Source organism: Cavia porcellus, unplaced genomic scaffold (genome assembly GCF_034190915.1).
Source record: "Cavia porcellus strain 051 isolate PalLab524CR breed Dunkin Hartley unplaced genomic scaffold, mCavPor4.1 scaffold_9, whole genome shotgun sequence".
Lineage (NCBI taxonomy): Eukaryota > Metazoa > Chordata > Mammalia > Rodentia > Caviidae > Cavia > Cavia porcellus.
In genome coordinates, this window is record NW_026947492.1 from 65229666 (window position 1) to 65252769 (window position 23104).

At 33.9% G+C, this 23104-nt stretch overlaps 1 protein-coding gene and 2 pseudogenes across 1 annotated transcript; all 3 read left to right on the forward strand.

Annotated features, from left to right (window-relative positions):
- The first annotated feature begins 518 nt into the window (after positions 1 to 518).
- Positions 519 to 1558, forward strand: LOC100713075 (olfactory receptor 52A1-like; annotated as a pseudogene).
- A 6659-nt stretch (positions 1559 to 8217) lies between these two features.
- Positions 8218 to 14435, forward strand: LOC100732084 (olfactory receptor 51V1-like). Its single transcript, XM_013147603.2, has 2 exons — positions 8218 to 8222; positions 13481 to 14435. Exons 1-2 carry the CDS (start codon positions 8218 to 8220, stop codon positions 14433 to 14435), a joined length of 960 nt encoding a protein of 319 aa, XP_013003057.2.
- Positions 14436 to 21910: 7475 nt separating this feature from the next.
- Positions 21911 to 22813, forward strand: LOC100731814 (olfactory receptor 51V1-like; annotated as a pseudogene).
- The last annotated feature ends 291 nt before the right edge of the window (positions 22814 to 23104 follow it).

Consider the following 23104-nt stretch of genomic DNA (forward strand, 5'->3'; position numbering starts at 1 on the left):
CCATCTCTACTCTCTAGAGTCCACTGTACAGTAATATGTCTTACCTGAAAATTTGCTGATCCAAACCAAGTGATCCTCACTAAAAAATGACTGGAATAAGAGTAGTATTAGAAGAACAGGTGAAATGCTGGATATAGTGAGACATAATAGTATCTAATGATATTTTGAATTTCTAATACAAGTAAATGAGTCTAATTTTTTATCCACAGGTCTAGAAATAAATTAACAGACACGCAGTAACAGAGTCTTGATACAGGCAATTTGGTTCATTGAAGTCATTTTCTTATGTACAGAACATCTTGCTGTGAGACAATACTCATGGACACCTTCTCTAAAGCAGGGACGTGTCTCTGTGGAGCTGTGTTTCCCTTTCAATAGCATTAATGTGATGGCTGATATGATTGAGGTGTTCCAGAAATATCAAACAGACTCAGTATGGTGGCTTTGGATAAAAACACAAAGAAGATCTACAGTAGCTGTGTGGATCTTCTGTTGACATCAGGAGGACCAAGAACACCATGTTGCGCTCCAACATTACAGTTTTCATGCCTTCTGTCTTGATGCTAATTGGAATTTCAGGTCTAGATCCTGTGCAGTGCTGGATCGGAATCCCTTTCTGTGCCATGTACCTTATCGCTGTGGTTGGAAATGCTTTGCTTCTGGCTATCGTCAGTTCAGAGCATAGTCTCCATCAGCCCATGTACATTTTCCTAGCCATGCTAGGTGCCACAGACATTGTGCTTGCCACCAGTATTATGCACAAGATGCTTGGAGTCTTCTGGCTTCATTTTCCAGACATCAATTTTGATTGCTGCCTGTTTCAAATGTGGCTCATCCACACCTTTCAGGGTGAGAATCTGGCGTTCTACTTGCCATGGCCCTTGACCATTATGTGGCGATCTGCTATCCACTGAGACATGCCACCATTCTCACAACCCAGCTGGTCACTCAATTAGGAGCTGTTGTAACCTTGAGGGCTGCCATCCTTGTGGCCCCATGCCTGGTGCTGATAAAGTGTAGGTTTCAATTTCATCATACAACAGTCATCTCCCACTCCTAATGCAAGCATATGGCCATTGTGAAATTATATAGGAAATATCAGGGTCAACAAAATCTATGGTTTGTTTGTGGCCTTCACTGTTGCAGGGTTTGACCTACATACATCACATTGTCCTACATCCAGATATTTATCACAGTTTTTAATTTGCCCCAGAAGAAGGCGAGGTTGAAGGCTTTTAACACCTGCATTACTCACATCTGTGTCTTCCTCCAGTTATACCTCCTGACATTCTTCTCCTTCTTCACACACAGGTTTGGCTCTCACATCTTCCCATGGATCCATATCCTCTTTTCTAGCTTCTACTTGCTTGTCCCTCCATTCCTCAACCCACTTATCTAAGGCATAAAGACTTATCAGATCCGCGTTAGCATGGTAAAATGTGATGTTTATCACGATCTGCCCTTTTCTCATTCAGCCATACAACCTTCTTTCAGAACAAAACAAGAACACAAGCCCACATTATTAGAGATACCAAAGTTTTCCATTTACAAGAATTGACATGTGATATTTTTCAGTATGAATGCTGTAGTCCATGACAGCCATCAATCAATGGACTTGTGCCTCCTAATAAGAAATGAGGCTAAAGAATATAAATGAAACAAAATAGTGAATGTATTTTACCTCTTTTTCCTTTTTACTTTTTAATCCTTGTTTTAGATGCTCCTTTGGGAATGTTTCTCTGGAAGCATTCATGAAGTACACATCTGTCACTGACATGAAATGATTTCCAAACTCATCATTGTGTCATGTCCAGCACTGAATACAAGTTATTCAATGTGTTCCTTTTGAAAATCTTGGCTAACTAAAACAGTGAAAAAAATTCTTTAATATGGTCTCACTTGGAAAAATTTTTATGAAACCCATTATAATAATTATAAAAAATAAATTTCCCGAGGTCACAGGAATATTGTAGTCACAAATATATGGGGAGCTAAGTGTTGAATTTACTGAATCAATAATTTTTCACTACCCTAACTTCTGTATCTTATTTCTTTAGGTGTGAAAGCCATTCCATTAGAAATCTAATGCAAGAAAATAGTAATACGGTAATAAATTTAGTACATATCTTATATTTTATGAGTTTATAGCTTAATTTTTTTCTGGAAGAAGAGAACAGGAAAGAATACAAAGAAAGATGAAAAAGAAGAAGGCTGTGAAAGAGAGGAAAAAAGAATTTTGTTTTTTAGTTATAGAGACACAGAAAATCAGGTAGGCCATTGCAACTAGAGAATGTAGCTCTTGGTTGCAGAGGGTATTTTGAGTGTAATTTGATTGCAAGACACAACGTGGGAGACAGAAAAAAAATTTATAGGAAATATGGTTAATAATGCTGTGCATAGGTGTCAGTCTTTCCTCAGATACAATATTTCAGTGGAGGCTTTATCCCAACAAGGAAATCACTGGCATGGATGAGGGCAGAATACTCTTTCAGTGGGTATAAATGGCATGCCCTTATATTAGTAGGCTCTTTTACTACTATACTGTTTGTCTAAGAATAATGACATGAGAACTTAGAGCTAGATGATTGCTCCTAAAAATCTAAGATCATATATTATTTTTAAGGTTATAGAAAATTAAGTTGTACTGGTGCCATGCACAGATTTATCAAATTACAATCTTGGCCGATGTGCAATTCAGTGGACCACATATCACAATCTGGTGGATATTTTCACTTCCTTTATGAAATGAGTATAATCAGATTCCTGTGGCTACTGAGGATGATTACAGAATAAGTGTAGAATACATCTTTGGGGGATCTAGGTATATGTATTTATTAGAGTTGTTGAAGGGTTATTGATAGTTAATTTACTTTTAGATAACATCATTTACTTAAGAGTAAAACTGGTGCAGCACCAGGATTAATGTTCTTATCAGGATTAAGCAAAATTCCATGAAATTAGAACAATGACAATTTAGACTATAAGGCAAGCCAGTAGTACTTAATTATGTTATTAGGTAGGTATGTACATTGAAATATTGTGAAATACATAATTTCTGAAAAATGTCACAAAATTCAAAGAATAATATTATGAATTGTAAAAAGTATTTTCTATAACATAGTTCCATTAATTAGAAAGTTGCAAAATACTTTTTTCTTCTTGTTTTGGTGCTGAGACTTGAACCCAAGTTTTTACACTGAGCTGCATCACTAACAATTTAACAGTGGCAGTAAATGGTATTTCTCATATCTTTGTTTCTATATAAACAGAAACCAGGCTTCTTTGTAAAACAGTTGTTTCCTGGCTTAGGTTTCGCAAAAACAAAATAAATTGGAAACATATACTGCATCAGAAATTGGGGAAATGTTCAGCATAATATCTGATACTGCTAGAAAGACTGAAAAGGGTCTTTGGAAAGGGTCTTTCAAACAAAAATTAAGGAAATACTTTGTAATAAACAATATAATGCTGGTAATTGTTTACAACCTGTCTTATAAAGTCAGATCCTGTAAGATTCATACAGATATGTGTAAATTATATAAATAAATAGAATTTAAACTCTGCCTCTTCAGGGAATAGGCCTACCAGCAATGAGTTGAGTTCCGGCACACCAGACATGGGCCTGGGGAGAGTTTAAGATCATTGCTTCCAGTGGTTAAGGATTCGTCCAACTTGTATCCACACTAGACTGAGGTCTGCAGGTTTCAGCCCTGCCTGAGCCATGCCCAGTAAACTTCTTTCAGCCTGGGGAACTTGGCTGCTAGAGGACATGAGTTCCTGCACACTCTCCGAGCCCCAGGAGAGTCTAAGATCATTGCTACAAGTGATCAAGGGCCTGCACAACTTCCAGTCACACTAGACTAGGCTTGGGAGATTTTGAGGTCAGAATAGATTATGCCTAGCTACCTTGTTCAATCAGGGGAGTTGAGGGCACGTGACTTCAGTTCCAGTGCATTGGTCCTTACCATGGAGAGCTATGGCCCATCATCCACAGTGGTTAGGTGCTTGCCCAACTTCCTGGAACACTGGATGTGGTAGGGAGGTCCTGTAAACATGACTGGACCATGCTCAGCAACCTGGAGCCAAAGGCATAGTAGCTGATTTCCAACTCACCCAGGGAAAGCATTGGAACAACACTTGAAACATGGAAATACAGGAAAAATGACAAAATGAAAGACCAAAATGCAATCTCAAACCTCCAGCACATCCCAAGAAAGCCTAGGAGTCATGTATATAGAAGAAAATATATGCCATACACCTGAAATACCTGAAATAATAGCAACTGAAATAAGGAAATAACTACAGGAAGCTTTAAAGAATTCAAATTAGAAATAATCTCCCAGATAAAAGAAGAAATGATAAAAGTAATGAAAGAGATTCTGAACACATCTAAAGAAGACACAGATAAAAAAATTAGAGGAACAAAACAAAAAGAATCTCTGGATGCACAATATAAGAAACAAAAAGAATACATGAAGCTGATTCAAAGACATATAAAGGAAAACAAAAATTCCTTTGAAAGTTTTTAAAACAGCCTCAACAAAAGTGAAGATGGATTTTCAGGCCTGGAAGACAAGATTGAAGCTAGTGAACAGGAAAGGAAAGATCTTTTAAAAATAACAAGGAATCAGGAAATAACAATTCAACAGCTGGAAGATGATGCAAAGAAAAACAACATAAGATTTATAGGGATAAAAGAAAAATAAGGGGACAACACAAGTGATATCAAGATTCTGTTTACAGAAGTAATAGCTGAAAATTTCTCAACCATGAGAATGGAAACTGACATCAGGATCAGTGAAGCACATAGAACTCCAAATAGCCATAACCAAAATAAAATTTCAATCAGACATATAATCATCACCATTCCAGAAATCCAACATAAGAATAGATTATTAAAAGCTGTGAGAGACAAAAGACAGATCACCTATAAAGAAAACTTATCAGAATCACAGCAGAGCTCTCAACACAAACAATAAAGTCAAGAAGAGCATGGAGTGAAGTATTTCAGATCCTAAAGGAAAATGATTTCCAGCTAGACTGATGGACCCTGCAAAACTGTCCTTCAGAATGGATAGAGAAAAAAGATATTTCCATGACAAAGAACAACTGAAGAACTTCATGATCATCAAACCAACCCTGCAAAGAATACTGAAAGACAATTTAGATGCACATAGAAAAAAGCCACTGATCAAAGCAGAAAATTAAACAGAATAAAAGATAAAGAAGCAACAGCAGATAGATAACATGTCAATAATAAACCAATATATGGCAGTTATAATCAATAATGTAAATGGTCTCAATTCACCAATTAAAAGAAATAGACTGGCAGAATGAATGAATAAACAATATTCAACTATGTGCTGTCTACAAGAAACCTAATCCAAAAAGATACCCACAGATTGAAAGTCAAAAAATGTAAAACAATTCTTTATGCAACAGGAACCCTCAAAAAAAGCAACGGTAGCTATTCTGTTTGCAGAGGATGTGAATTTCAAACCAAGAATGATCCTAAGAAATAAAGAAGGGCACTGCCTACTAGTTAGGGGAAAACTTCAAGAGGAACAGATAACAATGTTAAATATATATGACCCAAAGTCTAGAACACCAAGTTATATAAAGCAAGTATTAGCAGAAATGAAAAATCAAATAAGTGATAACACAATTATAACAGGAGAACTTAACACAACATTGACACCAAGGGACAGAGCAACCAGAAAGAAAATCAGCAAAGAAATAACAAAACTGAATCACACCTGTAAATAAATAGACTTGATAAACATGTACAGAATGTTCCATCCAACAATATCAGAATATACATTCTTCCCAGCAGTACATGGGATTTTATCTAAAATAGACCATATACTAGCCCACAGATCACACTTAAATAAATGCAAAAGGATTGAAATTATCCCATGCATGTTATCTGATCATAGCACCATGAAAGTAGAAATTAATGATAAAAGAAACTGTAAAAACCCCACAAGCACATGGAAATTGAATAATACACTCTTGAGCAATCAGTGGGTCACAGAGGAAATTAAAGAAGAAATTAAACAATACCTATAAGCAAATGAAAATACAATTACAACTTGCCAGAATCTGTGGCAACCGTATTTTAGTGTTCTATTTCTTCTGATCTTCTTTGCTCTGTTTTGTTTTACTCTATTTTCTTTATCCATTATTGGGATAATCTGAAAGTATTTACTTTCAATCCATGTGTCACAGATAAAAGAATATAAAATAAATACATTGTTTCTATGAGTAAGTCTATCAAGTCTCTGAAATAGATTTTATTTTATATTGTAAAAATGGACTTTTCTGTGTTGGTTAAATGATATGTAAAACTTTAGAAGGTAATACATAACGGATTTGGGTATATTACATGTTTCAACTTCTTTTGAATTTCATACAGTTCTTTCTTGCCTACTTTTCCCATGGACTTCTTTTTTAATTAATTAATTAAAAATTTGAGCCGGGAATCTTGCCATAGTTCAGCCTAGACTCAAACTCATTATGTAAGGCAGCCTTGCTTTGAACTCCAGGCAGTCCTGCTGGCCTAGCCTTTCTAGGGCTGGGGTTACAGGTGTGTGCCATCGCAACCAGCTGTAGTTCTTTGTTATATAAAGTTTTTAAAGTATTATGTGACCATCATAAAACATTTGTATGATAAAGGCATAGAACTTGACAATTATGTCATGCATGTTAATTAAGTATACACATTTAGATTCTTCTTGTATTGTTACATTAAAAAATTATTATTCTGATGATATCTAATTTATTGAATATTTTCGTCTGATTTATCAAAGTACAATTATCAACAGTAATTCACCCACGTTAGATCTATAGACACAGTGCAGCAAGCTTTGCAAATACTAACAGTCATAAAATCAGCATCAAAATCAACATATAGGATACAGGATACATCCATCACTGTCAAGAGCACCATCTTGTATATTTTGAGCCACCTGCATCCACTGCCTGAAGATTTTGGCAGCCACTGTAATCTAATCTGCCATATAAGTTTGCCTATAAAAGAAAGTGAGAACAAAATAATGAGTCATGTAATCCTTTATGTGTTATTCAGCTACAATAGTGCTTTGGACTTTTATTGTATTTGTTGCTTGAATCCATAGATAACTGTTTTTTTTTTTTTTTTTTTTTTTTTTTACCTTTGTTCTTCTGTTTCCATTGAGGCATACAAAGGAGTGTTTAATCATTATCCAATTAACCTTCCTCTTACAATTTTGTTTTATTACTAACTCTGAGTAAGTATATTACTAACATAGATAGATAGTAGTATGATGACATTTTTTCCAAAATGACAGAATTTATTTCTGTTTTAAAAATTTATGTAAAAGTAATGTACAACAATTGTACAGTTTAATAGGTTTTTCTTTGACATTTCCATACATAACATACTGACTGATTCTGTCCATATGCCCTTCTACATTGTCTTTCTTATTGTAAATAAAAACTATTAAATACTAAGTTTTATAATGATTAAAGTGATAGTCTATATTAATGAAGTGTTTATTACATGTCTTGAACCTTGAAAGCACCAAGAATAATTTTATTGAATTTTCTGATATACTTAGTGAAGTTTTCTAGTTAGGCCGATCTTTTCCAAGAGCTATCTCCTACTCAAATTTCTGTATGTTTTATGGTAATATATTTAACAAGAACAAGTCTCATGGCCATATTTAGAGCAAATGTAACAGGTGCCAATTAAAAGTTTAAAGAGAATGGTAAGCAGAAGTTATCTTCCTCATTTCCAGCTTTTTAACTTAAATATAACTATCTTACCAAACATTTTTGTTTCATTAATTTTTCTATTTTCAACATACGGTAATGGGTAACATAAGTCTTTATGTCTTGAGCTATATATTAGAAATACACCTCCCAAGAAACTTATTTTAGAAATACAAAAGTCTCATGCTAAATATATCTTCCATGCTTGCAGATCAATATTGCTTAATTTTTTAAAAATTCAAATTCTCCAAGATTTTAAACTTTTTATACCATAAAATTTAGAGTGAAATCTAAACAACTTAGTATTGTACAATATATCTTCAGTGAGGTTATATATGAACCAATAATATATTCATTTATTTAACAGCTTCAATGATTCTGTAAATGAAATATCTATCAATATGGGTTGCTATGATGACCAAATTAAGCACTGTTTTGATACTTAGAGTTTACATATTTTGCACAATGAAGTAGGTGAAGAAGGTCAAATATATGAAATAATTGAATGTTTTAGCCAAATGTGTGAAAGAGACAGAACATTAAGATAAAATAAGAGATATACAAGTGATTAGAGAAATTCTCTTTCCCAAATGTATCATTTTCAAGGAATTCACAAGAGGATAGTAGCTTCATCTACAGATCATGGTAGGTGTGTTTGAATGAGTCCTTTAATTGAGACACTTAGATATGTTGAAGAACACTCAGATATAAATTAAAAAATACAGTGAAGACTAAAAATTTTGGAGTCATATATATGTTTTCATTGCTGAAACATGATGGTAAACTGATAATAAATACTTCTAAACAATTATGATAACATTCTCTGGTAATTCTGTACTTAAAAAATGTCACAAAGTATCTTATTTATGAGAGGAATAAAACGACAAATAGTTAAAATATATTTAGATACGTGAAAGAAGTGGTAACATATGTGCTGTATCCCCAATGAAAATAGATGCAACAATCTAAACAAAATAACTTTAAATCAGACATCATCATATTAACCAAACTGCATAGAGAGGTAACAAGTGGTTATTGTATCAGAGATGTGATACATTTCAACACAGAAAATCAAGAGGAAAAAATTGCATGAATTCTTTTAACACATGGAGATAAAGCCTTCAGTAAAATTAAATGTCACTATGGAAAAAACCCTCCATAATCTACACATTGAAGGATTTTACCCTAAATAATAAATGTTGGTTTGACAAACCCAAAGCCCATACAATAGTGAGTGAAGAAAAACAGAAAGTCTATCTCTAAAATCAAGAAAGAGTTATCACATCAATTTTTCTAGAAAACTTGGGGAGATCAAAGATAGAAAAGATATCCAAATAGATAAAGATGAAGTTAAATCCTTTCTGTCTTGCAGGAAAAATGTGAGTCTATATCTAGAAAACAGTATGAATCTTCTAAAATTTTCTTACATTAATAAATTTGGTACAGTAGCAGGTTACAAAATGAATAGTATTAAAACAAGCATTCCTGTTCACAAATAATTAACAAAATAAGAATTCATGAAAACATACTATTCATAATAGCCTCAAAAAAACAAAAATCGCACAACCTACCAAAGCAGATAAAAGTTCTATACAAAAAAAAAAAAAAATGAAACACATAGTAACGGGAAAGTGACAATAAAATAATATAAAAATCATCCATGTTCATTGACTAGGAAAGTAACGATTTTAAAATGATTGCATAACCAAAACAGATCTGAAGATTCTATGTAATTCCCATCAACTACCAATGACATTCATCACAGTACAAGAAAAAATCCTAAAACCTATATGGAAGCAAAAAGACCCCAAATTCTCAAAGGAATTCCGAGTGAAAAGAATTATGCAGGAAACATTGTAATACCTGATAATAAAAATACACTACACAGTCTCAATCAGCACAAACATTTTGTTGACATAAAAAACAGACATGTAGACCAAAAGAAAAGAAGATCCAAGAATAAATCTGAACTTCTACAACCATCTGATTCTTAAAAAGGAGCCAAAAATGTTTGTAAAAGAGTTTCTTTGACACTGAGTGCTGGCAAAACTGGTCATCCATATATGGAAGATAAAAACTAAATCTCCGTATTACACACTGTGTATATGCAAATTTAAAACACAACATGGGCTTAAATATACATATGTTCTCAAATATTGAGATCATTAGAAGAAAACATGCAGGAAACACTCAAAATACTGCTGTAGACTATGATTTTCTGGATAGGATTCCAATGTACAGAAAATAATAGACAAGAATGAGAAATGCCCTAGATAAAATAAAAAGTTTCACAGCAAAAGAAAGAATCAATACAGGGAATAAGCAGTCTTCAGAATGGGAGGAAATCTTACTCAGCTGTTCTGACATAAAACCACTATCCAGACTATGCAAAGATCTCAAAAAGTTTCACAACAGAACAAATATTCCTTTGGATACTTTATCATGAGAGCAGAATGTATCTTTGTAAAGAGGAAAAATATTTTTTGTTGTTGTTCTTCTTGTTAACAGGGATCAAACTGAGGACATTGCACTTGCCAGGCAGGGATTTACACTGCTGAGCTAAACCCCAGACCCACATAAAATATGTTTTACAGTGCTTGATATATTTATCATTAGGGAAAGACAAAACAAAACTACTCTGAAATTCATCTCACCCTACTCAGAATGGCCAGAGTCATGAAAACAAACCACAAAAATATTTGTGAGGATGTGCAACAAAGAAACACAAAGTTTTGGTAAAAATATCAACTAGTACATCCATATTAATTAATGTCAATGTTCCTCATAGTCTCAAAACAGATCCACTGCAAAATCTAGTTGTGTCACTCCTGAGTATGTGTGTGGCATAATGAATGTCCTTATAAAATGAAGAGAAATACATATCCAGGCTTACCGTGGCACTACTCACAATGAGCAAAGAATTGATGATCAACTTTCATGTCAACTTTTAAAGTTCTTTTTACATTGTTCATATGAGAGAAATGTGCTGCGTATCTTTCAAAGTCTTGTTTATTTCACTTCATATAATAATCATTAGTTGCACCTATTATCTTCAAATGATACGCTTTTGGTCTTATTTATAGATGTATAATAATTTGTTGTGCATACACTACATTTCATTATCATGCATGTATGGGCATTGAAGATGATCATGTAATCACTGCTATGACGTTGTTAAATCTCACAGAGACACAGCAATGTGACACTTTTCATGGCTTTGAAGATAGAGCCTCAAAATAAATGAAGCAAGAAAAAACAAAAATGAAAATTTAAAATCTCCAAATTTAACTTGAAATTTGAACACTTCTCTTAGAAATAGATGAAAAGACAAGAAAACGATAAAGACATAGATGAAATGAACACACAAGAGAGGCCTCTGAGCCGTAGGTAGTGATAAACTGAGATTTTCCTGGTTCACTGATGTGAATGTTACAAGGCCATGAAACAAGTAAAAGGAACTGAAAAGGAGTACAGTAGACTGTCTGGATGATGAGAAGAAGCTGAATACAGGGGAAAGAACAGAACAGCAAAAATTAGAGAAAGGGCACAGCTTGGCAACAGACAAAAGCATGCAATAAAAGTGCATGATCATGAGAAATGTCTCAGCAGCTTCCTATGTGTAACCCTGATTAATGCACTAGGGTGTCGACCCAGCTCAGTATCGTACCTCTGATGGGAAATCTTTTGACTCAAAGTACATTTTCAAGTATTCACAGAAGTACTCCTTGACCAAATTAGCAATTCTAGTTTTTCAGGAACAAATCTTTTGACTGTATATATGAATACAAAGCTAACCAACAGATAACAAAGAAATTAATCACCTAGAATCCATGCAAATTATTAGTAGGCATTAAAATCAAACAGTAATATGACCATAAATGAAGGAATATAAAACAGTACATTGAGAACAGTTCAGAATGGACACAAATGTTAGAAATTGCTGAGAAGACTAAAACAAGTAGATTTTTGAAAATATTTTTAAGATATTTCCACTATTAAATCAAGCTAAAAATGACATATACAAATCATCATCAAAATTGATAAATGACCTCACTAGTGATTGGGCTGACATTAGAGGATAATAATGCAATAATACAGAGAGGTATTTGTTAATTAATTAAAGAATTTTAAAGAAACCTACAAAGCTGCTTTGGTACTGAAAAAGAAATAGATAATTTAAGTACCACAGAATTTATTACAGGCATTAAATATTAAGTTCAAACATTCCAACAATGAAAACCATGGGCACTGCATCACATCATCCTGATAAAATTAGCTTAAAAATTATAAAAATTCTAGGTAAGTTCTTTCAGAGAATTAAAGAAGATAGAATAATTTTCATCTGATTATCTAAGGGCAATAGCAAAGTGGAGAAAATAGAACAGCATACAGTTAAATGACTGAAAAGTATTAATTTAGACCACATGTAGTACAAACTATATAATATATAAACAAGAGCTAAAGTAGGAAATAGCATCAAAAGATTCAAAATGAAATATACTATAAGAGTAATGTAGGGTTTCTTAAAATTTTATTAGATTTAGTAACTCCCTCCACTAAGGCTCCTCTCTTTTTGAAATGTGTTCTGAGGATAATGCCTAAGTTTTCATATAATATAAATACTATCTTTATATTTGTACCTATGATATTCTTCCAGAAATACAAATTACTCCTTGTTAGAAAGACCACAATTGCTCAGTTGTCTAAATTATTTAAGCTGCATGTGAGACTCATTTATATTCTGAAATCCTAGAAATGTTTTTTACAAACACTATTTCACAAACTTTTGACCAAAAATTTAAAAAACCACATCTGGTTGCACCATGTATTTATCGTGGTAGAGGTTCTGAAATAATTCTGTGGTAGCTACAGCAAATGAAGCTGTAAGAGGCTATCTTTATGACTCTCAGTTTATTGTAAGGTGGAGCTAAAATTAACTAAGCAAGTTTATTCCTTCTGGAAGTAGTCATGCCAATGATAACACAGACATTGCAACAAAAAAACTGTTTAGGTCTCCTTAGTTCAAAATTAACATCATTCATATTTTGTCTTAGTGGAAGATATGACAAATCTCTTAGATTCAGAAATGACATAAAGCTCATGTGTGATGAAAATTAGTGAAGAAAAATGAAGCACAACCTAGATAAAGAATGAATAGAGAAACAAGCAAACGTAGAATTTGGTTAAAAAAAAAAAAAAACATTCCAATATGCACAGCTTGTTTTGGAAAATTTTATTTCCTGCAAATTTCAGCCCTTTCGGCCATTCGTTTGAGATTTAGTACTGTGTTGAAAGAAGTGAAAGTGTAGCTGTGGTACTGAAGACAAAGCCACCTCCGTATATCAAAGTCTCCTGAGGCTGACACCCCACATTGCTGGTCTCTGGTCTTGCATCATCTTGCTGAATGGTTGGTCAGAGACTCCCAGAAGTCTCACCCTCTCAGTGTAAACCTCATGTGCTAATAAGCACTAAGCCTTCTGCATCAAATTCTCAAATTCTCGAGCATCCTCATCACTAGCTCTGCAAGAGTGGTATTTAGACAGCAGACAGCTGCCACAATGAGCCAAGAACACTTCGCTTTCTTTTATACATTTCTTTTTGCTTTATTGAACTTTATTTTATGGTAATGGAAGTTGTACTGCGTTTTCTTCTCCAATGCAAATAAGCAATGAAAAACAGGAAACTGAAAACTTGTGTAGTAAGCATCATCTCTGAATAAAAATTCCAGATGTTTATCAAGATCTGCTATGTCTATATCAAATTTAAATAATTCTGAATTTATCCTAACTGGTTTTGTGGGCCTAGAAGGTTACTATCAGTGGGTCTCCATCCCTTTCTCCCTCGTCTACGCCATGGTGCTCCTGGGAAACTGCATGGTGCTCCATGTGATTCGAACTGAGCCGAGCCTCCACCAGCCCATGTTCTACTTCCTGGCTATGCTGGCCCTCACAGATTTGTCCATGGGGCTGTCCACCGTCCATACAGTGCTGGGCATCCTGTGGAGGTTCATTCAACAGGTCAGTCTGGATTCCTGCATTGCTCAGTCCTACTTCATCCACGCTCTGTCCTTGATGGAGTCCTCAGTCCTCCTAGCTATGTGCTTTGACCGCTACATTGCCATTTGCAACCCCCTGAGGTACTCCTCCATTCTAACTGATGAAAAAATCATGAGGATTGGCATAGCAGTCTTAGGTAGGAGTTCTTTACTCATTGCTCCAGCCATTATCCGCCTGAAGTTTTTAAACTACTGCCGTCCTCATATCCTGTCACACTCGTTCTGCCTACACCAAGACTTACTCCGAATGGCCTGCTCAGACATCCGCTTTAATAGCATCTACGCTTTGGCTCTGGTGATTGGCACTCTGCTGTTGGATGCAGTGCTTATCCTCGTCTCCTATGTCATGATCTTGCACACAGTTTTAGGCATTGCATCCCGGGAGGAGAGAATCAAATCCTTGCAGACTTGTGTGTCTCACATCTGTGCTGTCTTGGTTTTCTATGTCCCCATTATCGGTCTGACCGTGGTGCATCGCTTTGGAAAACACCTCTCCCCACTCGTTCATGTCCTCATGGGCAACATCTACATCCTCCTCCCTCCCTTGATGAACCCCATCATTTATGGCATCAAGACCCAACAGATACGAAGGAGAATTCAGAGCTGGTTGTACCTGAAAGGAACTTAGGTTTTGTGATTTGATGTGAATATATTTAGAAAGTACCAAGGGGAGTCACCATGGTAAGCGTAATAAGATAATAATGTGTTTATTCAGTAGTGATTTTGGGTTTTTTATGTTATATGAAATTTTCTGTCATGTTTACAAATACTGTGTCAGTGAAATTTTCTTCTATACTACTAAAATCAGTTTTATGTACTGTAAGACATATAGAGAATATGCTGCAATTCAAATTAACATATGATGCTGTTTCTTTAGTAATATTCACATCTTGCTGTGAGGGTTTTTTTTTTTTTTTCTTTTTTTTTTTTTTTTTTTTAATCTTCCCATTCCACATTCAATTTTGGTGGCAAAACCCTTCAAATATTTCCTAAATGATCCTCAGTTTTTAGTCTATTTTCAACTTTTATAGCATAATCCTGTGTTTTATGCATGATCCTAACTATGCTGTTATTTCCACAAGGTGAATATATAGCGGATAAGCAGTGTAAAAAAAATTGGACTCTTTAAATCACAAGTAGTTAAACAACTGTCCAAAATGAAATCCTCCTTACAGGTACTCTACCAAAGCAAGAGTTTCCCCAGAACTACCCTGTGAATGGTGAATGAGATTTTCATCGAGTTTGTTTGTAAGAACAAGCGTTGGACTGAGTAACCTTTTGTCATTTGTGTCTGTATTTAAGAAATGCCTGTAGCAAGTGCCATCGGAAGATCATCTGAGTCATTAAAAGTAGTGACTTGAGCCCAGGTAATTGGCTAAGCTCATTCAAACCTCAGATCATAATGAAATGGACATAAATTTATGCATCTTTACTGTGACTAAGCTTCGTAAATGTTTCTAATTTAATCTCCAATTCTAATATATTTTATTGCAATATATCATTACAGATTTTGATACACATTGGTTAAGTGGTATGAAAAACTATATTAGGTAATACATTATGGTTCTGGAACTTTTTTTGTCTGTTTCATTTGTTTTTAAACTCATGATAGCTCTTTCTTTCCTGCTTCTTATATATTTCATTTATAGAAAGTGTTTAAGTGATGCTGTGCTCATTGCAATATTTATATTGTAATTCAAAATTTACCAAAGTAAATCATGGATAATAATAAAATGTATACATGTAAAAACTTCTTGTGCGTTTATTATCCTATAATATTATTTGTACAATAGATGACTAACTTATTCATTATTTTAGGGTGGCTTATCAATCTGTATTTGTAAACAGTAATTTATCTTTGTACACATTTTTGAAAGTTTTGGAATGATTTATAATCACATAAATACCAAAGTCAAGATATAACAGTTTTCTGTCACCCTCCAAAGGGCCTTACATCTGTTTTATGGTTTTTCGTCTTACATTACCTCAAGTGTTTGTCAGCCAATAATCTAATTTGTGTTGTTGAGGTTTGCCTTTAAAATGCTCAGATAGTGATATAATAGCTAACATAACGTTTTCTACTTGGATCTTTCTCTTCCATTTCATTTTGGACGTTCGTTCTTGTTGCCGCTTACATGCATAACTCATCCTCTTCCCTGCTTGTTATGGTTCCATTTTGTCATACACAGAATGTATTTAGTCATTCATTAATCTACATCTTAGATTTGTTTTGGTGATTCTGAATAAATGTGCCCATACATAGATATCACATGATCGTACCATTTTTTCTTAATGAAAGAATTCATATTTAAAAGCTTTACATAATTATTAAAGCCCATTAATTGTCAGATTAGTTGGTTTCCCTGTGATATCTGTGTGCTTGTACATATAGAACTTTTCTGATTGTATCCAACCTCACTTCTACTCTGCCTGGCTTACACTTTTATTATTATAAAGACAAGGACCATCAGACAATAATGATCACCACAATTTAAAAATAATCCATTTAATCTAATCAGGTATCTATTGTATGTCATGAATCTTGGAAGCAAAGAGTAGAACTGCATTTACTCTTCAGGGCAAATTTGTGGATAAATCATACTCATTCAATTTTGTCACTAATAATATTGAAAAGGCTGTAAAGTCACTAGAAAAATGTTGGGTAAAAGTATACTTTTATATTTACAAGTGAACTCTTAAATGAGTTATCAACTGAAAATATCCTGTAATAGATCTTTTTTTTCAACTTACATTATGATACACTAAAGTGCTTGCCTTAGGTTTTGCAATTTTCATGTAGGGAGGTTTATACCTTTTTGTTTCCACAGTGATCCTACTTATGAAATGGTATACTGAACTGACAGTTATTCCCTTAAAGTAAGTCACTAGTTTTCAATAATTATACCTTTGCTGTGCTGTGATATAATTATTTCAGTAACTCCTTTGCTAATTTGAAGCTGATAGTATGTGCTACATTATTTCCTGTACAGTTCTCTGCTCACTCACTCCCATGTTGGGCATTACTTATGTTAAAGGGGAAGCCACATGTCTTTGAGGACTGGCTGAGTGAACAGTCTGGGCCTACGGTCTCATAGTTAAATTACATGGCTGATGCATATTGGATGAATTGCATGATGCCTTATTACTTTGCATGGAACCTAGTCAGCTCTGTACCCTGTGTGGAATTTGACAGATTATTTTCATTGGATTCTTTCAGTGAGCCATTCACGTCTTGGCTTTTACTGAATACGTCCTGAAACATGATCCACACTGTCCTACTTTTCGAATTGAAATGTGTTTTCATGGCCCAATTGACACATGATCTATGTAACCCTCTTGACACCATCATAATTGTACCATTATTCGGACTTATGAGTTTCCTACAAGGATAGAAAAAAGCTCCTAGATCACTTTGAGCCCACTGGAAGAGAAGAGAACTAGACGAGATCTATTCCTCCTGACTGACTATGTGACATACTCATTTTTACCCCAGTGTTCTCCCACGTTCTGAGAAGAATCGCAGAATTTAAGTGAGATAAGAGAATACATGGAATTACTGACTTTCTTTTATTTATTTAGCTTCTCAAGCACACTGGATTTCTATCCTTTCTTAGCTTGATGTTTTCAGTGGGATCAGAGAATGTGCAGCTTTAACCATTCTTTAAATTCCTATCTTCCCTATTTTCCTTCTTTATGTCCTTCTACCATCTCAAACTGGAATGGTTTGCCTACTTTTGTTTTGTTTTGCTGTGGTTTGTAAAAGGGATTTTCTCCGTATCTAACTTTCTCCCCTCTATTGTAGTTCTAGTTTTTATTCTGTAGCAGAGATTTTTACTAATAGCTGTTGGAAAAAACAAATACAGTTAAGCAGTTAAGCATAGTCAGTTGTCTAATGTACTTGCATTTTACATTTTCATATATATATATATATATATATATATATATATATAACTTTTGTATGTGCTATATGTTTTTGAATGCCTTTAAACTCTATTTTCAATTACGTGATTCTTTATGGTAGTAAATGCTACACTTTGCGATTTCCACTTGTAAGACAATGCAAATTTCTTTCGTCATATTTTATTTGTCATTGTACTACATTTAAAGGATTTACCAATCCACATAATTCCACAACTTTGAAAACAAAAATCTTTGTTATATTTATAAATTATTATTCACATTCTTGTAACATTTATTATGTTGCAAATGGTACTGAAAGAGCATTACATATACTTTCTGTATTGAAAAGTTTAGCACATAGGAAAAATGATTTCTCAGATAGTATGATTATTAATAGTGGAGTGGAAATTTTATTAGTGATAATGTGTCTTTGGGGATTGCCTTCTTCATAAGTCTACATTTTGTCCTAGTGCAAAAACATTGACCGTCTTGATAACTAACTTGATAATTATCATTGCACTGAATGATGATCTAGGAGTCTCCATTAGCAATTTATATTTTGATCCTGTACATCCTTTGCACTATTTTATCTTATAATCTCCAGCATCCTCACTCTCACACACTTCTAACAACACTTTCTTTTCTATATTGTTTCCCAATGTCCTTCTCATGGACAATCTAAAGTTCATTTTAAGTAGCAGAACATTTGAATGTCTAGAAAGTGTTAATGTAGTATTAAATAAACTTTTTTCTTTTTTCTTAAGGGGTGTGGGGACAGGGGATTGAACTCACGACTTTATGCTTGCTAGGTGGGTGCTTATGCCACTGAACCAAATTGCCTGCCATAAATAGAGACTTCTAATTAAGGAAAGGAGATTTTTTTTGCCATTAAAGTTTTAAAACAATCCTTATATAATTCTGGGATGCATGAACTGGTCTTGCTTCTGTGAACAATTCCATTTGTAGTCTTATTGTTGACTAAATATGATTAGTTCTGTGAATTTCAGTCAATTTCATACAAAAATAAGATTAAATTGCTTGAGACAAAGTCTTATATAAGATCTGACAAATGTTATCCAAGGGATATAAAAAAATTAAATAGATCAATAATTAGTAGTTACATTGTAGCATAATAAAAATCAGCCTGTGACTATGTGGGTTCACTGCTCAACAGACTTTTGAAAAACTAGAACCTTTTTTTTTTAAAGAGAAAAATATTTTAAAATACCACTAAAACAGAGATTTAAGAAAATCCAGTAGGACAGTAATAACAAAAATAGATTGCATATTGTTTTCTACATAATAGTTCTATTCAAACTCATCCATAAAATAGAAAAAGAGAAAACTTCCAAACTCATTGTGTAAACTTTTGACAGTAAACTGATGCCACAAAAGGAAAAATGCAGACAAATACTTCCAATGAAAATAAATTCAACGATCCACAAAAAGTAAATGCAAAATCAAATTTATCATCTCATTAAAAATATCATATATAGAAGTAGGCATTTTTATACTAGAGATTGAAGTGTTTCAACATGTGCTAATAAATAAATATAAAATCCAACATCAAAATCAAAGAAAAAATTACATGACCTTTTCAACACATGCAGATAAAATTTCAATAAAATTAAATGTTCCTTCTTATATATTTTTCTTTTTACTGTCCCTTCTACACCCTCTCCTTACATTTGGTTTCTTTAAAATGAAAGGAATAAATACGTACACCCTACATGTACCTACTTCCTAAGATAAACACAAATCTCGTGTGATGAAAATATTTGCTAATAAAATGAAAAAAAATAAAGATGAGTAAATTAAGAGATCTGTCCATCTGTCAAAGCCACCCAACTTTCCCTGATCTTCCCAGAATCAGCTTATAGTGTTTTATGACTATAAATTCTATATAAAGCACTACATAGTCTTTTATGACTCATAAGATATTGACTGGTTTTTCTTCAGAGCCTAAAGTACTGTTATTTTCTCATACATATGTTTTAGGATAAATTCACTAAAGAATAAAAGAATTAAATGACCCCTCATTATAAAAACTGTAAATAAGCTAGATATTGAAGGAGCATACCTCAACATAATAAGTAATACATATAGTAAATTCAAGGCCAATTTCATTCTTCAAAAGGAAAAGTTGAAAAGATATCCTCTAAAATCAAGAGACAAAGTTTCAACTCTAACATACTTGTTTAAATTTTAGGACAACTGTTTGGCAAGCAAAAGAAGTAAAGGGGACACACATAATGCAAGGCCAGCTCAGATTATCTCTATGTGCTGACAAAATGATTGCATACCTAGAAAACACTAAGTGTCCTTTGAATTTCCTCAAGATGCATAATTTCATTAAAGTAAGAGAATACAAAATCAGTAATTATTTTCCAATGCACAAATAAGGAAATAAGATACAATTTAAGAAAACAAAACTCATCACAAGGCCATTGAAAAGGCAAAAAAAAAAAAAAAACTACTGAAGAAGATGAAAGATTTGTACAACATAAAAATATAAAATACTGAACAAACAAAGGAAGGAGACAACACAACATGAAAATAGTGCTCAAGAAAAAATAGGCAACCTGAGCCTAAGCACATTGGGTTAGTCATTAAATGATGAGTTACAAATATTCTAATAATGAAAACTTCAGGTGGAAAGGGCTCATTTGAGACTCTGATTAAAAAAAAAAATACAAGAAGAGAGTAATGCCAACTCTGCATATGGTCTTTCAGGAAATTAATGTGGATGAAAGACTTTCCAATTTCTACTCCCAGGGTAGCATAAAAGCCACAGTCATGAAACAAGAAAAACTGAATCACAGAAAATTATTCCTCCAGAATATAAAAATCTAAAATAAAACTCTTAGCAAATATAGTACAGCTAATTTAATAGTCAAACATGAGCCAATGTACTAAAGGAGAAAAATATTATAGTTTCACATAGGTCATTTTCATCTTTATTTTATTTATTGATTCCTTGTTTCCAAGACTTCTACTCAGATATTTGATTGCATTCTGAGAATAATACCTAAGTGTACATATTATCTAAATATTTTATTTACATTTGTAATGTTTGCATTATCTCTAAAATTTCCATTAATTCCTAGTCAGAAAGAATTCTTGGTTATCCAACCATACAAATCATTGATTCTACTTGAGAAACACTTGTATTCTGAAATCTTCGACTTACTCTAAGCAAGCTCTAGTAATCCACAGACACTTTTAACCAAAGAAACTCATAGCATGGTACATTATCTACTCAATATGGGAGAATTTCTGAAATTGTTCTTTATTAGATGTAGAGCTATAATAGCCAAGGGGCTGAGAAGTATCTATAGAATGTGACGCCTGGCTTATTTTAAGACAGCATTATGTTTGAATAATCAATATTATTCCATCTGGAAATAGTTACCACCTATGTGGGTAACAGATACTGTTATTTAATTATGTTAATTGCTCCTGGTTCAAAAGTAATCTCATTATGTTATACTTTATGTGAGAGATATGTAGTAACAATGCTCTGGCACTCAGAAAAGTTATAAATCTCGTGTGTAATGCAGAGGCACCAAAAAACAGAAAAGAAAGATAAAGTACAAATTAAAATGTAAATGGTTTACGAAGGGACTAGCCAATGTAGTATGTGGTAGAAATCCACATTCCACTCTATTTGCTCAGTTTCTCCTGGCAATATTTTGTTTTCTAAAAATGCGAACGTTTTAAATCATCTATTTCTTTAACATTGGACTTTGGGAAGAAGTAAAAATTACAGTTATGGTACTAAAGAATATGTACTTCACAATCCCTTGAGAGCCAAGTTAGACCCTGCAGAACAAAAAACCTAGGCTCATGTATCGTGTCCCTTAAGAATTTAGCAGGAGCTCCCACAGGTCCAGCCTGTGATGGAAATCCGAGGACGTGTCTACTGACACTATAGTTTCTGCATAAAAATCACTAAGTTTCTGGCAACCCTGAATACTAGCACTGCAAATTTCTGTTGTCTAAGACAAGAGACATTTGCCTTAAAGCATAAGATTTCGAACTTTCTTCTGCTGCTAGTGGAAATTGGATTTGATTGCATTTTTTTCCTACAAAGCAGAGTAACATAATTAGAAATGTGGTAATCCCAAACCTTGTGAAATTTTACTAATGCCAAAATTTATGAAATTTGCTTTAACTTTGTAGCAAATATCTAGTCTTTTACGAATGTCTCCCATGTTTATCTCAAATACAAATTCTAAGTTTGTTCTCAGTGGTTTTCCTGGCCTAGATGTTTACTATCTCTGTCTCCATGCGTTTCTCCCTCATCTATATGCCATGGTGTTCCTGGGAAACTGCATGGTGCTCCGCGTGATCTGGACTGAATCGAGCCTCCATGAGCCCATGCTCTACTTCCTGGCTAAACTGGCCCTAACCGATTTGTCCATGGGGCGGTCCACTGTGCACACGGTCCTAGGGCTCCTCTGGGGATTTATTCAAGAGGTCAACCTGGATACCTGCATCGCTCAGTCCTATTTCATTCATGGTCTGTCCTTTATGGAGTTCTCAGTCCTCCTGTCTATGTCTTTTGACCGCTAAGTTGCTATTTGCTACCCTCTACGCTATTCCTCCATCCTAAAAAATGACAAAGTCATGAAGATTGGCATAGCAATCTCAGGTAGGAGTTTCTTACTCTGTCCTTCTGTCATCATCAGCCTGAAGTTCTTAAATTAATGTCATTCTCATATTCTTTCTCACTCTTTTTGTTTGCACCAACATTTAATTTGAACAGCCTGTTCAGACATTTGGTTCAACTACATTTATGGTCTGGCTCTGGTGATAGGCTCTCTGCTGTTGGATGCAGTGCTCATCCTCATCTCCTATGTCATGATCTTGCACACAGCTTTATGCGTTGCATCCTGGGAGGAGAGAGTCAAACCCTTGCAAACATGTACGTCTCCCATTTGTGCTATGTTGGTTTCCTACATTTCCATTATTGGTCTGACCATGTTGCATCACTTTGGAAAACACCTCGCCCCACTCGTTCATGTCCTCATGGGCAACATCTACATCCTTTTCCCACCCTTGATGAACCCAATCATTTACAGTATCAAGACTAAGCAGATATGAAGGAGAGTGCAGAGATTTTTCTTCTTGAAATGAGCCGACGTGTTGAGATGAAATGTGAATGCATTTTAAAGTCACACAGTGGAGTTAGAAGGGTGAGGGTAAGTAATTTAAATGCAGTTATAAAATTCTATTTCTTCAATGTTTAAACATTATACCTTCCTTTTTGAATAGCCATAGGAAGTCTATATGCTTTTCATGCTTAATGTGTAATGAATTTTATAAATTGAAATAGTCATGTACAATAGGTGGAAAGTCAAATAATGTGTAAGTAAGTGCATTTGTTATTAACAT